The following is a 14,260-nucleotide window of genomic DNA, read 5'->3' on the forward strand; positions in this document are numbered from 1 at the left end:
ATCACTCTGATTCACTCTTGTTGTCTAATGTAATACTTGACAAGTCATGGATCATTTAATTTTTTTTAGTGGTGGTGGTCACACCATCAATTCTGATGTCGTCAAGAATTTTTGGGAAAAGAGAGAGAGGGAGAGAGAAAGGGAAAAAAAATCATTGGACCGATATCGACAATAACCGGGAGAAAATCTTTTCAAGAAACTAAAAAAAAACAAGATCAACTTTGCCGATCATTATTATTATTATTATGGTGTATGATGATAATCTTTGAGATACGGATCATGATTTTTTTTGTTGTTGGTGTTGTTAATGTTGTTACCTGGTGGTCTTTATAATTATTATCATTTGTGTGTGATATGATATGTTTGTCTGTAGAAGAAAAAAATGGCCATAAATTTTTTTTTATGACATCCATTTGTGTTATCCATGTGTGTTATATATGTGTGTGTTTACACTTATTTCGTACGAAAAAGATGGTAATTATAACAACAAAAAAAATACATTAAAATTAATTTTGTTTTTTTTACAAAAACTTTTTTTTAAAAACATGTTTTTTGCCACCTTTAATGACTAATTTGATTTTTCACCTATTTCTACTGATTGAATAACACAGAGACCAACAGACAGAGCAACAGGTTGGATAAAATGAATTTTTTTGAAAAATTTTGACAAAAAAAACCCATTTGTATCATTTTTCGTTTCGTTTCAAAAAAAGACAAATCTCATTATCATCATTATTGAATCGTTTTTTTTCTGTTGTCGATTTTGTATCATACAGAAAAACACACCAATAGACACAGACAAATTTCAAAGTGATTAATGATTGACAAATTTGAATTTTGTTTGTTTTTTTGTTTGTTTCATGTAATAAGAATTCTAACAAAACAAAATATTCATTTTTCATCATTTCAAATGATGAAATAACAACAGAAAAACAACAAGAACAGAAAAAAAAACAATAATGATAATGATAATGAGCGTAAACAAACATATGTTTGATAAATGAATCTTCTTTCGTTTTGTTTCGAATGAATCATTCGATTTGCAATCAAATTATTTCCCAAAGAATAGAAATTTTTGTTTTATTTTGTTTCAAATATTCAAATATTCAAATTCAAATCAATCAATTTTTTTGGCGGGAAAAACAAACATTGACCGGGCTGGGCTGAACAGCCGGTATTTTTTCAACGGAAAATAAAAAACAATGACCAATACTCCATACTACTCCAATACTCAACGATCATCATCATCATCATCATCAGTTAAAATAGCCGAAAATCCTAAATGGATATTATTATTTTGTATTTTCTTTTTGACTTTTGATGATTATAAATCGTTTTTCATTTCGATATTTATTCATCAACAACAACAACAACAACAACAACAACAACATTAACGACAACAACAACAAATAATTGTCATTTGTACAACAACAACAACAGACAATGCCTGTTGTTTTTCGTTAATGTTGATGACACTTTTCATTTTTTTTTAAAAAAAAACTATCATTTTCAGCAACAGCAGAAGAAATTTTTATTATTATTTTACCGATGTGTGTGTGTGTATTATGTAAATTTTGTAATAATTTTTTTTCCCTGAATGAAATGAAATGAGAAAGAAACATTTTGAATATGAAACACACACACAAACAGACAGTAGTTGTATCAAAAATAAATAATAATGGTAATAATAAATTGTAATCGTCATTTACAAAATGACATATGTATGTATGTAAAAAAAAATAAATGACTTTTGTGTGTTTGTGTGTGTGTGTTTTTTATTGTTTTTTCAACACACACATAAAAAAGTCACAAAAAATATCATTATCAATTTGTTATTACATAATGTTGTTTGTTAGCTATTTGTCTATCTGAAATACAAAATATGCTTTTTTTTTGTTTTTGGAACATTTTTCTGATTGCGTCCTTGTGTGTTAATGATGAATATTAGCCACAAATGATAATCACCATCATTATCATTATGGCTGTAACGTACCTGGCATATTGAAGATTGAAATGAAATGTTGCTGTAACCTTATCTGTTGTTTTTTGTTGTTTTTTATTATCAATTTTGATTTGAAAAATGACGAGGAAATATTATTTAGCTGTTCAATAATATTTAAATGAACGTAAACGTAAACCAATCAAACTAAAAAATAACATTAACGTTAAGAAACCAATCCATTCGTTAATAGCACCAAACGTATGCCAAATATAACCGGAGTCATTTTTTGGCCAATGTTGACGAATTTGGTTATCAAAATTTGCCAATAAATTACCATGTTTATATGATGATATTGGTATTGATATTACAAATATTGATAATGTTATTGTTGATAACCATGTTAATAATTTTATTATTATAATATCATTATTATTATTATTTTTATAATCATCAATATTATCATTTAATTTGATCATTATAAACATATAATATGTTATTGGTAACCAAAATACAAAAAAACCAATTATATGTACAAACATATTTTCTGTTTCACGAAAATTTCCAATCATTAATAAACCGAATGATGTTATCCATAATGATATTAATGAATTATAATTTAAATTTTGTAAACATTGTTTTTTTGAATCATTATTATCATTATCAAAATTTTTGTTTATCAATAAAAACTGCAATTGTTTATAGCGAAAAAATCCGGTTATAAAGGCTAATTTTCATTTAATTTCAAAATTAAAAAAATTAACACAGACATGGAGAATGAACAAAACAAACATACCAAGTATTGAAAGTAAATCGATAAACATTGAAAAATAACAGGCAACCGGTGGATGACCAACAATATCACTTATATATGGAAATAATGGATCAACAAAATCATTCGATACGGTTATGTAATAGCTAATTTGGAAAAAAAAATTTTTTGGTTATTTTCCGAAGAAAATAATAACCGAATCTCTTACCTTAATATCAAAATTAATGGAAACGTTAATGGTATTGTGAATGAAAAAATCCAAACATATTGATAATATTTTTGAAAATAATCAAATGGATTTTTCACTATGGATGTTTGTTGTTGTTGTTGTTGTTTTTCCAAATCAATATTTGTCGATAACATTTTTTCGATTGTTGGTTATTGAACAGGTAATCAACGAATGAATTGTTTTTTTCTGTTGCATGAATTCTTTCCTAATAAACCCTTCCATCCTTTCTTTTTGTTTGTTTTGTTTGGTTGGTTTTTGGAATAAAACCAATAAAGGTAAATTGTTTTTCTGATTGTAAAAAACATCTCCTTTTTTTTTGTTTTTCTATCATCCTCAGATAATTGATGATTGATTGATTAATTAATTCTTGCTTTTGTTTTTTGGTATTTTTTTTATTGCCAATTATTCATTCACAAATGTCCAGCTTCAAACCAATCAATCGATTTGATTGATCGATTGAAGGCCAAATCTATTGCAAACAAAACAAACAAACAAAAAAACTGCTTGTAAAAAATCAAAATAATGTTTGTTGTTGACATAAAGGTGAGAATTTGTACATTGGTGAGATAACGTAATTTTTGGGAAAAAAAGAATTGTGATGTTAATGAACGAAAACAGCAACAAAAAATCAAATCCAATAAAACACAATACATGACCAGCCATCTATCGTCGAAACGGTGAGTGACTGAGAAACCTTGTCATTTCAAAAAAAATCTTTTGATTTACGATTTAAAATGGGATTACCAAATTTTTTTTTTTTTTTTTTGGCAGTTGACAACATCCAAATCCTGATAATAGTTTTGACAGGTTTTTTTTTAAAAAATATATTTCTCTTTTTAAGATTGAAACGAACGGGTGCGTATTGTTGCATTTGGTATGAAACAAACACTTGTCAAAATGTACTCATCAAAAATATTTTCGACTTTGAACTTTGATGATGGATGTGTGTGTGTGTGTGTGGATAAAAATCTTATGATTTTTTCTTTTTCCCCTTTAAAAGATTCCATCTTTTTTTTTCTTCATTCAAAATTCATTATCAATGTCAAAATCTGATGTTTTTTTTTTGTTTTTGGATTTTTCTTTGATGATTTTTTTTGACATAATTCTTGTCAAAACAATATGGCAATGATCCAAACAGGATTGTTATCTTGTTGCACGTTACATTTGTACGTGTGGTGTGTATAAGTGTTTACCTAAACAATTTCTTTTGTTTGTTATCAGATAACAAACAAAACAAAGCAAAAAAACAAAGCACGCTTTTCTGAAATCTTAAAATGATGATGTTGATGATGATAAAATTTTCAATTACGTGGTGATTATTGTTACTACAAGCTATAAGAGTAGCTGGCTTATGAATCTAGATTTTTTGCTGTTTTTGGATTTATTAAGAAAATTACGCAGAACCAAAAGAAGAAGAAAACAAAAATTACGACAATGAATCGCTGGACAATTATTTTTGGTGAGCAAACAAAATTTTTTTTTTCCAATAAAAGATCTAATTCTTGGGCTAAATTCTTTTGGTTTTCGTTTTTCTGGTAGTTTTAAACATCATCATCATCATAGTCATATCGACTTGTGGTATAATGGTTAAAGCGGAAAAAAATCATTCCCCAAAAATGATTCCCGGTTATCATTATAATACGGAAAAATTTCTACGGAAACTTTTGAAACTAGTACCAAATGATCCTGCCGGGAAATTTATGAAACGTTTTATTCCAATATTTCATCATCATCATTATCAATATTATCAAAGACAAAGACTCCATCGTACCATCAATCAAATCGAAGATGCTGAAAATGGTAACCATAAAATTACATTAATAAAACATTTAGATTTGATAATACAAAATGCTATACAGGAAATTAATCATTTAAAATCCGTTGGTAAATTTGTTTACATTCAACAAATGTATAAATTCATTGAACATATACAAACAGTACGACAACAAATTATCGATGATGGTTGTGATCAATATGATTATAATATTAATTCCGATTATAATGTTAATTCCTATGATGATTATAATGATGATGATGATGATGATGATGATGATGATAATGATTCATCAATTTGTTCATATTATAATGATATTGTAATTGCATTTGAAATTGAATTGAATAAAAAAATTAAACATTTTGGTTGAACTCTGTTATAATTATAAGTATAATTTGTAAAAAATCAAAGTTGACAACTAGAAAAAAACATTTGAAATTTTGAAATTTTGAAATTTTATCAAAGTTTATGTTTTCAATGAACCGAATCTTCTTTTTTTTCTTTTTCTTTTTTTTTGTTGACTTTTTCGCCGATTCAATAATAAAAAAAATTTAAAAGTAATAATTTTATCGGATTTTTTTTTCAAATCATTTTCAAACAAATTTTGATTGATCAATTCAGAAAAAAAGCAACAGAAATCCACTGAAATAATGTCCAAATTATTTTTTAAATTATTATATATGATATCGATAATATCGATAATCAATACAGAATATTGTCCAAAACATTTACAATCAACATCAAATTCATTACGTTCATCAATCGATAATCATCCAACATTATCATCAACATTAATGAAATCAACTGAACAAATTAATCAATTAGGTAATTCATATTCATTGGATGATATTGATCAATGTTATGATGGTACATATGGTGATCAAAAAATTGATCTATTCAATATGTCTATTAATGAAATTGTACATGATTATTTTGTAAGTTTTTTCAAAATGTAAAAAATCCTTTACAAAAATAATAATAATAATAATAATAATAATTTTCATTTTCTTAACAACAGATGTCAGTACAAACATTACATGGAACAATGAATAATGATAAACATGAAACTGAAAAACGTTTACAAATTGTTGCCGAAAATATTAATTCATTGATTAAAGCTATTGAAGAATGTTTGAGAAAACCTAAAAATCAACGTATACGTTTGGGTATTACATCATTTACACATTTGGTAATTAGATATTTTTTTAATTTTTTGTTGTTGAATCATTATGAATTCTTTTTTTTAATTTTGTTATTGCATTTTCCCTTCCCTTCAACTCAATGGAATTAAAGACTGATCAAGAATTTGATTCAATGATAAATCATCATTTAATAGAACGAAGTACATTACATGCAACATTAAAAGGTGGTCTTGGTTCAAATCTAACCGGTACTCCTAGCTGTCCAAATGAACCAATATCAAGACAATTACCAAGAAGTTTTAATTGGTTTGAACAAGGTAAAGTAACACCAATTAGACAACAAGGACAATGTGGAAGTTGTTTTATATTTTCATCTGTTGCAACTGTTGAAAGTTCATTATTGATTAAAAGTAATGGTCAAATCAATCCATATGATGTTGATTTTAGTGAACAAGCAGTATTGGATTGTCTTGCTCGAAATACTTGTGAAAGTGGTGGATATCAATGGTTTGGTTGGTCAACAATGGCACAATATGGAATTGTTGATGAAGAATATTATCCTTATCAAACACAATGGTTGGGACAATGTAATGTTTATCCAAGATCAAGATATCGTATTAGAGTTATTGATTGGTGTAGTCATAATTATAATAATGATGAAATAATTCAAACAATGTTATATAAATATGGTCCATTAGATGCAAGTATCAGTGTATCAACCGGACCAGAATGGAAATATTTAAAAGGACCATTTGAAGCTTATTGTGATACACATGTTAATCATGCTGTTACATTGATTGGTTGGGATGAATATTATTGGATTATTAAAAATAGTTGGGGACCTGAATGGGGTATAAATGGTTATCTTTTTTTACCACGTCATTCAAATAAATGTGGCATATTAATTGAAGTTGCTATGCCAATTACTGAAATTTATTAATTATTTTATTGTAATGATGACATTTTCTTACAAAAATGACAAAACAAAACTAAAAGTAAAAGTAATTAAAAATTTAGATTAACCTTTCAATTGATCCATAAAATTTTTTTGAAAATAAAAAATCAATCAATCAAATCAATCGATAAACTTTATGTTTTTTTAAATTTCAAATTTTTTTTTGTTTTAAATTTAAATTCTATAAATAGGATTCATAAATAAAATTAAAAATTAAAAATCATTTCATTCGCAATGTCGTCTTTTAAATTATTATCAACAACTTTTTGTTTTTTCGTTATTGTTTGTTGTATTGTTTGTGTTCAAACACAAACAACAAAAAAGAGCAACAAATCAATATCTCATAAACAAAATCATTCTCATCATAAACATAATCATTCTTCTCATTTGAATGATGAACAATTTTCATCAAAAATAAATTCAACATTTAGAAAAAAAAGTTTCGATCGTTTATCAAATAAATTTAGTGCAGAAATTTTAAAATTATTAAGAGAATATGAATTATATGATTGTTATGATAGTATGTTTGATGGTCAAAGAAATCATCTTAATATAATCAATACCGATTTGAATAATATTGTATTGAGATATTTTGTAAGTATTTATTATTTTTATTCATTTTTAAAATTCCTTTCTTTTTATTAATAGGGGTTTCACACTAGCAGCAATGTGAATGAAATATTTCAAATGCAATATTTCAGTCCATAAGGCTGAAATGTAGTGAAATATTGCATTTGAAATATTTCATTCACATTGCTGCTAGTGTGAAACCCCTATAATATTAATTAAATTTATAAAACTATCCATTTAATATTTATCAGCAATCACCGCATCAAAAACGATTTCTATCAATGGAATTGAAAAATAAACCTAAAAATAAAACAGACAAAATATTAGATACACGAATAAAAACTGTAACTAAAAATGTTCATAGATTAGTAAAAGAAATACAAAAATGTTTACAATTACCGAAAGAAAAACGTTCACGTTTAGGTATAACATCAATTTTTCATTTGGTATGTTTTTAAATTTATAATTATTTATTTTTTTCTTCAATTTATTTAACTAATTTTAATTTTTAAAAAAAAATCCAAAAATAAATAATTTTAGACGGAAAAAGAATTTAAAGCACTTTTAAATCCACGATTAGCAGATGAAATAAAAACATTACGAGATATAAAACCAAAAAATGAAAAATTTACAGCAAAAAAATTTGGAAAACATTCAAATTTAACATTAAAAGATGTACGTGGATATAGGTGTGTTGATAATATTCCAAATCAACAAATACCTGAAGAATTTAATTGGGCTAATCAAGGTGCTGTTACACCAATACGTAATCAATATAAATGTGGTAGTTGTGCAATATTCAGTGCAATAGCATCATTAGAAAGTGCATATCTTATACGACAACCAGGAAAATTTTCCGCATCAACATTAGATTTAAGTGAACAAGCTGTTTTAGATTGTTTAGATTATGGTCTTTGTCAACGTGGATCATTTGTTGCACAATCATGGGATATTGTACGAAAATATAGAGTACCTAATGAACAAGAACGACCTTATTTAGGACAACAAACTGGTCGATGTTATAGTTATCCACAATCACCAATAACAGTATCATATTGGTGTCAAAGTTTTGATATAAGTGAAGAATATATGCAACGTTTATTAATACAATATGGACCATTATCGGTTACAATGAATGTTGATAGTTATGGTTATCCAATACAATATTTAAAAGGACCATTTTATGGTAATTGTGGTTTTCAACCAAATCATGCATTAACAGTAATTGGTTGGACAAGATATTATTGGATTATTAAAAATAGTTGGGGTGAAAATTGGGGTATCGATGGTTATCTTTATTTACCACGTGGACAAAATAAATGTAATATTCAAAATTATGTTGGTATACCGTTCATTGTATGATGAACAAATACATTGTTTTTTCCATTCCTCAATTCCCAAAATAAAATAAAAATAATGTTATTCGATTGACGTAATTTGTTTTTTTTTGTTTTTTTCAATTTCCAAAAAAAAAGATCTATGATCATCAGATGATTAGATTATAACATTATAAAAAAATGATTTGTATTTAGAGCAAAGTTTAATAATTTCAATTTGAAATTATTAAATGAATTGATTTGAATTGTAATTTTGTTTTTTGCTTTTTTAAATATCACCAAGGTAATCCAATCAATCAATAAACTTATTGATCCAAACCGATACCGATAATCAAATCAATCAATTGATAGATCGAATGATTGATTTGATTGATTGATTTGTTTCAATCAATATGGTCAAACATTTGATGACAAAATGATAAACCCCCCTACATTTTAATAAGTGTTTTTGGTACACAATTTAGAAACAAAGTAACGGTGGAAACATACAAACAGATGTAAAAAAACCAAACAAAAATCTTATAAATAGAAAATATCAATATGCAATTGATAAACACATATTGTCAATCTAACCCGATCGAATCAATTCCTGGATTTTCTTTTTTGCTTTGTTTTAAATACCCGTATTTAGAATGCAAAAAATTCTACCAATTTTTTTGGTTATTTTCGGTAAGTAATCTTTGTTCATTTGAAAAAATCAAATATTGACCAAAATTTTATTGATTAGCGATCGTAATCAATGTTGAATGTCGTCCACCGCAATTACTTTTGCGGCCACAACAACAACAACAACAGGATCAACAACAACAGCATCAAAATCTAGAAAAATGGCGACAAAATTTACGACAAACAGCAGAAAAATTAATACAAGATGCACAGATTGAAAATGAACATTTAAAATCACAAAATCGTGAATATCTAAATGGTGGCCTATTGAAAATAATTACCATTTTAAAACAATTAGATTATGAATTATCGAAACTATCGATTACAAATGATCAAAAACAACAACAAAATATACGAACAATATTGAAAATATTGGAAAAAAAATTATGTGTTGTAAAACAAAAATTAGAAATTGAAATACAAAAATTGGAAAGTTTTTCTTGAAAAATTTTCCGAGGAAATTTCCCAAACCAACCAAACTAAAAAAACTTGATTTAAATCAATAAAATATTTAATTTTTTTTGTTGTGCAAATATCAAAAGATTATCAATATGTCATAATCATTATTTTGACATTTTATGACAGAAATCTGTTCTTGAAATTCTGTCATTTTTTATTTTTCCCCTTGTTGTTGAATCAATTTTGACATTTTTGACAAAAAAAATCAATTTTCGATTGATGTTTGATTCAATTCAGAAATGAAAATGGTGGAGAAGAAAAATAGAATTTGACAGAACATCTGGCTATCCATCATTCAATGTTTTTGATTTTTGTTTTTTTGGTGCGTTTGTTGAGTACATTTAGTGGTCGAGAAAGAAAAAATAGATATAAAAACATGCATATCAAAATGGAAAATTTTAAATTGAAAAAAAATAAAATTAAAATTTCTGAAATCTTTCTTGCTTGCTGATAATAACATAAACATTATGAATCGTACAATTCTATTCGTAACTTTGTTCGGTAAGTTTGTTTGCTGATTCTTGTTCTGAGTTTTACTTTTCTTTCCCTTTCACTTTATCGTAGCAATAATTGCATTAAGCTTCGAGCCATCAATGCAACAAAACACCAACAACAACGATGATCAACAAGGAAATAATTTATTAATGCGAATGTTAAATCGTAATATACAAAGAACTAAACAAGAAGTACAACGAATGCAAAATTCATTAAAAAATTCTAATAATCGTGGTGGTGGAGGTACATCAAATGCATCAAATCGTTTACAAATGGTACAAAAAGATTTAGATATTGTTAAAAATATGGGACAAAATTTAGAACATCGTGATGCAATTGATCAAAATATAATGGCAATGTTAAATAGTATTGTTGATCAATTACATTATAAAGCACAACGTATTGCAATGGAATCGGATCGTTTAAATGCACAAAATTTTGATCGTAATGGTACTAATAATGGTGGTAATATTCGTGGAAATAATGGTATGAATGGTAATCGTGGAAATTCTAATCAAACGCCAACAACACTGCGTCCTATGGATGTTAATAATGATGTAGAAATACCGAATGATAATGCAATTCAAACCGATAATATTGATTTTCAAAATCCATCAACAAATCAACAAAACAATGGTCGTCAAAAACGTTCCAGTAGTAATAATTTACCGCAAACAAGTTTATCAAAATTGAATGAAAATGGAAATATTTTTGATTCGGATAAACTTTCCAATAATAATCCATTACAAAATCGTCGAAAACGTTCCAGCGATAGTAATAGTAATTTACCAAACATTAAAGATATTGTTAATCTGGATGAAAATGGTAATATTTTGGATAGTGATAAATTTCCAACAAGTAATATGTTTGGAAAAAATCAACGTAAAAAACGTGGTGCATTACAAGATTTAATTAGTGGTTTACCATCATTATCAAAATTAACTGAAAATGGTAATCTTTTAGATCCAGATACATTACCAAATCTTGATGGATTACCAAGTTTAGATACATTGTTACCAAATCTAGGTGGTAATAAACGTCGTCGTCGTCGTCGTTAATCAAACAAATTCATTTTACAAATTCACAAAAAAATTACAAGCAACAAAATTACAACTACTTATAATCGCTAATCAAATTAATTTTTATCATTATTTTCAGCATTGAATTATTGTTATCGATTGATTGATTGATTGATTTATCGATTTATTGATTTATAATAAGAATTAAAAATTAATTAATTAAGAAAATTTAAAATTAACAAAAAATTGACAAGTTGATTGAAATGAGAAATGATGAATATATATTCAATATTCAGGTGGGAAGATGTATTTTTCTTTTTTGACAAAAATTATTATTTAGATTGTTTGGCAGGACATTTGTATTGATTAAAAAAAAAAAATATTGAGAATTTCGATTTGTTTGTTTTGAATCGGAAATTTAGAAATATCGGCTAGTAATTAACCGCTATTATTAATCGCTTATTAATTGCATTCAAGCACGTCGTGCACGACGAGCACCACGTGCAGCAGAAGCAGCAGCAGCTGCACGTCTTGCAAATGGAATTTGAACCTGTGCCATTTCTGGGCCACCACCACCGGTTATTTGTTGTTTTTGATAACCGGTACCAGCAGCCATACCATGACCATAACCAGTTTGACGATAACCGCCAGTTTGACCTTGAACAGCAGCATAACTTTTTGGTTTTGATGAATAAACAGCAGCATGTTGACCACCAGCATTCATCATACCATATGATCCAGATCCATAGATGGCCGGTTTTGTTGATATTCCTTGTACATATCCTTGACCAACTGATCCACCATGTCCTGTTGCAATGATATTCGAAGTTTGTTGTACACCGGTAACTTCACCACTGTCGGCTGTAAGTACTTGACCGGCAACAATACCAGTTCCTCCTTGGATTTCATCACCTCGTGCAACAACGGTTTCAACATTTTCCTGAACTGGTTGGATTTCTTGTGTAACACGTCGAAACGGTTTGATTACTTCATGAACTTCTTGGAATATTGGTCGTGAAACAGTATGTCTTAGAACATGTGGTTCATCTTCACTGCTTGTTTCACGCATTGAACCAGGTGCTGGTGAATGATCTTGTTCAACAGCCAATGGACTAGACGATGATTTAAATCGGATATTCAATTGTGCTGCTGGTGATTGACCAACTTCAACTGTAATTGGTTCGGCTGCTTCAAAATTTGATGGTACATCATAAAATTGAATATTTCGTCGTGATTGAATAGCAGCCGGTATTAGACCACCATGTCCAGCATATAATCGTCTACCACTTGATGCTAACGCTTCAGCAATCATTGAACGTGTCATATGGCTATCGAATTTTAATGCTTCTTCATTGGTTTGTGGTCCCCAAATACCACCATAAACGGCTGCATTAGCACGTCTTGGTGCATAACTATAAAGACTCATTGGTCCAGGTAAAGAGCCACCGACACTTCCACCGGTACTACCGCCACTAAAACTACCACCACCAAAACTGCCACCACCACCAGTTGAATATGTTGACATACCTACACTGCCACCATATCCGGCTAAATTTTTACCACCACTATATACGGCAGCTGGACCACGAAAACGCATACCACCAGCAGCAGCACCATAACCAATTGGTTTTTCAATATAACCACCACGTTTTGGTCGAGCTAATGGTTGTTGTACAACAATTTCACCACTATCTTCAAAACTATCATTATCATCACCACCTTTTGATGGTGGTGATGATTTGACTAATAAAACATTTGTACCGATCAATATTAAACAAGTAATGGCAGTGAATTTTCTACCCATTCTAATTATCAAACAAGAAAAAAAAATTACAAAAAGATTACAAAAAAAATTACCGAAAAGGAAAAAAATTACCTGAAGTTTTCAAAAAAATCGCAGTGTTTTTATTTGAAAACAATGAAGAAGCACAGATTTTGAAACAAGAATGCAATGAATTTTTCGTAGGAAAAAAATTGAGAAATGAACATTGCTTTTTATAGCCTTTTTCGAGCATGAATTTTTTCTTGATTTCATAAAACAACAACAATATCAATATCAATATTGAGGGAAAGATATGTAACATATCCGCTATTGACGAATGAATAAACAATGTAATAAAAAACATTATCATTTTGGTGGTCATTATTTTGTTACTTTCACTTGTTGAATTGTAGGAGGAGATTACATACCAACATTCCATGAATGAATTGATGTGATTTAAATTGATGCGCACATCCATCCATCCATCCATCCATCAACAACTCTTCAGTTCCAAGTTACAAAGCAGACAAAACAAAAGACACGAATTAATCAATGTAACAAGTGTATGGTTCTTCTTCTTTTTTTTTGAAGAAAAACAAAAAAAATGGGGAAATATATCGATCCAGGGACGATTTTAATTATCAACATCGAACATCGACAACATCCATAAATAGGATCACGAATTGAATAACAAACGACAACAACAGCAACAATAAATCCATGATTATCATGTCGAAAAATCTTTATGATGATTGGCAACAAACAACAACGAACGAAAAAAAGAGGGGTTAAAATTTCATGGTCAAATCATCCAGGATGAAACAAAAAAATAGAAAATTTTAAAAATTGAAAAAAAATGTAAATCAATTTTGCTTGATTGAAAATTTTGTCTGATTATTATAATGATATTCATATGGAATGAAAAATTCAAAAATAAAATTTTTTTTGGGAAAAATTTTTTTGATTGAAACAAAAAATTCCAAGGTAATTTATGAAATAAAATTGGTGAAACTTTTTATTGAAAAAAAAATTCAATTAATGAATCACTAGGCAATGAAAAAAAAGCATCTTGGAAATGAAAGCATCCATCTTGGAAATCAAGTGTTAGTTAATTAGAGAATCAGCCAAAAATTACCTGTCT

The 14,260-nt window shown here is 27.8% G+C and overlaps 7 protein-coding genes and 1 long non-coding RNA gene across 9 annotated transcripts; 6 read left to right on the plus strand and 2 right to left on the minus strand.

The window, feature by feature from the left end:
- The first annotated feature begins 415 nt into the window (after positions 1 to 415).
- LOC142646080 (uncharacterized) lies at positions 416 to 1,641 on the plus strand. The gene is made up of 2 exons (XR_012847086.1): positions 416 to 474; positions 612 to 1,641. It is a non-coding gene; the product is annotated as an uncharacterized LOC142646080 (long non-coding RNA).
- Positions 1,547 to 3,099, minus strand: LOC142646079 (DNA damage-regulated autophagy modulator protein 2-like). Of its 2 annotated transcripts, none has more exons than XM_075824101.1 (3): positions 2,920 to 3,099; positions 2,736 to 2,803; positions 1,547 to 2,666 (listed from the first exon to the last, which is right to left on the minus strand). In XM_075824101.1, the coding sequence occupies exons 1-3, from the start codon at positions 3,072 to 3,074 to the stop codon at positions 2,107 to 2,109; spliced, it is 783 nt and encodes a 260-aa protein (XP_075680216.1). In that variant the 5' UTR covers positions 3,075 to 3,099; the 3' UTR covers positions 1,547 to 2,106. The 2 variants fall into 2 exon arrangements, with proteins under 2 accessions (XP_075680216.1, XP_075680215.1); XM_075824100.1 differs by having other exon boundaries at positions 2,736 to 2,857.
- A 1,114-nt stretch (positions 3,100 to 4,213) lies between these two features.
- On the plus strand, positions 4,214 to 5,085 carry LOC113796597 (uncharacterized). The gene is made up of 2 exons (XM_027346900.2): positions 4,214 to 4,399; positions 4,480 to 5,085. The coding sequence occupies exons 1-2, from the start codon at positions 4,375 to 4,377 to the stop codon at positions 5,082 to 5,084; spliced, it is 630 nt and encodes a 209-aa protein (XP_027202701.2). The 5' UTR covers positions 4,214 to 4,374; the 3' UTR covers position 5,085.
- Positions 5,086 to 5,307: 222 nt separating this feature from the next.
- LOC113796579 (cathepsin O-like) lies at positions 5,308 to 6,886 on the plus strand. Its single transcript, XM_027346879.2, has 3 exons — positions 5,308 to 5,649; positions 5,733 to 5,903; positions 6,008 to 6,886. Exons 1-3 carry the CDS (start codon positions 5,365 to 5,367, stop codon positions 6,794 to 6,796), a joined length of 1,245 nt encoding a protein of 414 aa, XP_027202680.2. The 5' UTR covers positions 5,308 to 5,364; the 3' UTR covers positions 6,797 to 6,886.
- Positions 6,887 to 7,019: 133 nt separating this feature from the next.
- On the plus strand, positions 7,020 to 8,812 carry LOC113796593 (uncharacterized). Its single transcript, XM_027346895.2, has 3 exons — positions 7,020 to 7,405; positions 7,633 to 7,827; positions 7,922 to 8,812. The coding sequence occupies exons 1-3, from the start codon at positions 7,046 to 7,048 to the stop codon at positions 8,741 to 8,743; spliced, it is 1,377 nt and encodes a 458-aa protein (XP_027202696.2). The 5' UTR covers positions 7,020 to 7,045; the 3' UTR covers positions 8,744 to 8,812.
- A 419-nt stretch (positions 8,813 to 9,231) lies between these two features.
- On the plus strand, positions 9,232 to 9,917 carry LOC113796599 (uncharacterized). Its single transcript, XM_027346902.2, has 2 exons — positions 9,232 to 9,387; positions 9,446 to 9,917. The coding sequence occupies exons 1-2, from the start codon at positions 9,351 to 9,353 to the stop codon at positions 9,826 to 9,828; spliced, it is 420 nt and encodes a 139-aa protein (XP_027202703.1). The 5' UTR covers positions 9,232 to 9,350; the 3' UTR covers positions 9,829 to 9,917.
- Positions 9,918 to 10,184: 267 nt separating this feature from the next.
- LOC113796577 (uncharacterized) lies at positions 10,185 to 11,516 on the plus strand. Its single transcript, XM_027346877.2, has 2 exons — positions 10,185 to 10,344; positions 10,408 to 11,516. Exons 1-2 carry the CDS (start codon positions 10,311 to 10,313, stop codon positions 11,394 to 11,396), a joined length of 1,023 nt encoding a protein of 340 aa, XP_027202678.1. The 5' UTR covers positions 10,185 to 10,310; the 3' UTR covers positions 11,397 to 11,516.
- A 4-nt stretch (positions 11,517 to 11,520) lies between these two features.
- On the minus strand, positions 11,521 to 13,377 carry LOC113796585 (uncharacterized). The gene is made up of 2 exons (XM_027346887.2): positions 13,234 to 13,377; positions 11,521 to 13,162 (listed from the first exon to the last, which is right to left on the minus strand). The coding sequence occupies exon 2, from the start codon at positions 13,159 to 13,161 to the stop codon at positions 11,830 to 11,832; it is 1,332 nt and encodes a 443-aa protein (XP_027202688.1). The 5' UTR covers position 13,162; positions 13,234 to 13,377; the 3' UTR covers positions 11,521 to 11,829.
- Between the last annotated feature and the right edge of the window lie 883 nt (positions 13,378 to 14,260).

Source organism: Dermatophagoides pteronyssinus, unplaced genomic scaffold (genome assembly GCF_027571235.1).
Source record: "Dermatophagoides pteronyssinus isolate colony J.1.1.1.1 unplaced genomic scaffold, Derpt_VIB-CSIC_2022.12 sq0048, whole genome shotgun sequence".
Taxonomy (NCBI): domain Eukaryota; kingdom Metazoa; phylum Arthropoda; class Arachnida; order Sarcoptiformes; family Pyroglyphidae; genus Dermatophagoides; species Dermatophagoides pteronyssinus.

What these genes read in the sequence shown, in the direction of transcription:
- LOC113796597 (XM_027346900.2), top strand. Translation starts at nt 4,375, where the DNA reads ATGAATCGCTGGACAATTATTTTTG. An exon ending in TCGCTGGACAATTATTTTTG is followed by an intron (nt 4,400 to 4,479) that starts GTGAGCAAACAA and finishes TTTTTCTGGTAG; the next exon opens with TTTTAAACATCATCATCATC.
- LOC113796593 (XM_027346895.2), top strand. Translation starts at nt 7,046, where the DNA reads ATGTCGTCTTTTAAATTATTATCAACAACTTTTTGTTTTTTCGTTATT. An exon ending in ATATTGTATTGAGATATTTT is followed by an intron (nt 7,406 to 7,632) that starts GTAAGTATTTAT and finishes AATATTTATCAG; the next exon opens with CAATCACCGCATCAAAAACG. An exon ending in TAACATCAATTTTTCATTTG is followed by an intron (nt 7,828 to 7,921) that starts GTATGTTTTTAA and finishes AAATAATTTTAG; the next exon opens with ACGGAAAAAGAATTTAAAGC.
- LOC113796585 (XM_027346887.2), bottom strand. Translation starts at nt 13,161, where the DNA reads ATGGGTAGAAAATTCACTGCCATTACTTGTTTAATATTGATCGGTACA.
- LOC113796577 (XM_027346877.2), top strand. Translation starts at nt 10,311, where the DNA reads ATGAATCGTACAATTCTATTCGTAACTTTGTTCG. An exon ending in TCTATTCGTAACTTTGTTCG is followed by an intron (nt 10,345 to 10,407) that starts GTAAGTTTGTTT and finishes ACTTTATCGTAG; the next exon opens with CAATAATTGCATTAAGCTTC.
- LOC113796579 (XM_027346879.2), top strand. Translation starts at nt 5,365, where the DNA reads ATGTCCAAATTATTTTTTAAATTATTATATATGATATCGATAATATCG. An exon ending in AAATTGTACATGATTATTTT is followed by an intron (nt 5,650 to 5,732) that starts GTAAGTTTTTTC and finishes TCTTAACAACAG; the next exon opens with ATGTCAGTACAAACATTACA. An exon ending in TTACATCATTTACACATTTG is followed by an intron (nt 5,904 to 6,007) that starts GTAATTAGATAT and finishes ATGGAATTAAAG; the next exon opens with ACTGATCAAGAATTTGATTC.
- LOC113796599 (XM_027346902.2), top strand. Translation starts at nt 9,351, where the DNA reads ATGCAAAAAATTCTACCAATTTTTTTGGTTATTTTCG. An exon ending in AATTTTTTTGGTTATTTTCG is followed by an intron (nt 9,388 to 9,445) that starts GTAAGTAATCTT and finishes TTTATTGATTAG; the next exon opens with CGATCGTAATCAATGTTGAA.
- LOC142646079 (XM_075824100.1), bottom strand. Translation starts at nt 3,074, where the DNA reads ATGTTATCGACAAATATTGATTTGGAAAAACAACAACAACAACAACAA. An exon ending in CCATTAATTTTGATATTAAG is followed by an intron (nt 2,858 to 2,919) that starts GTAAGAGATTCG and finishes TTTCCAAATTAG; the next exon opens with CTATTACATAACCGTATCGA. An exon ending in CGATTTACTTTCAATACTTG is followed by an intron (nt 2,667 to 2,735) that starts GTATGTTTGTTT and finishes AATGAAAATTAG; the next exon opens with CCTTTATAACCGGATTTTTT.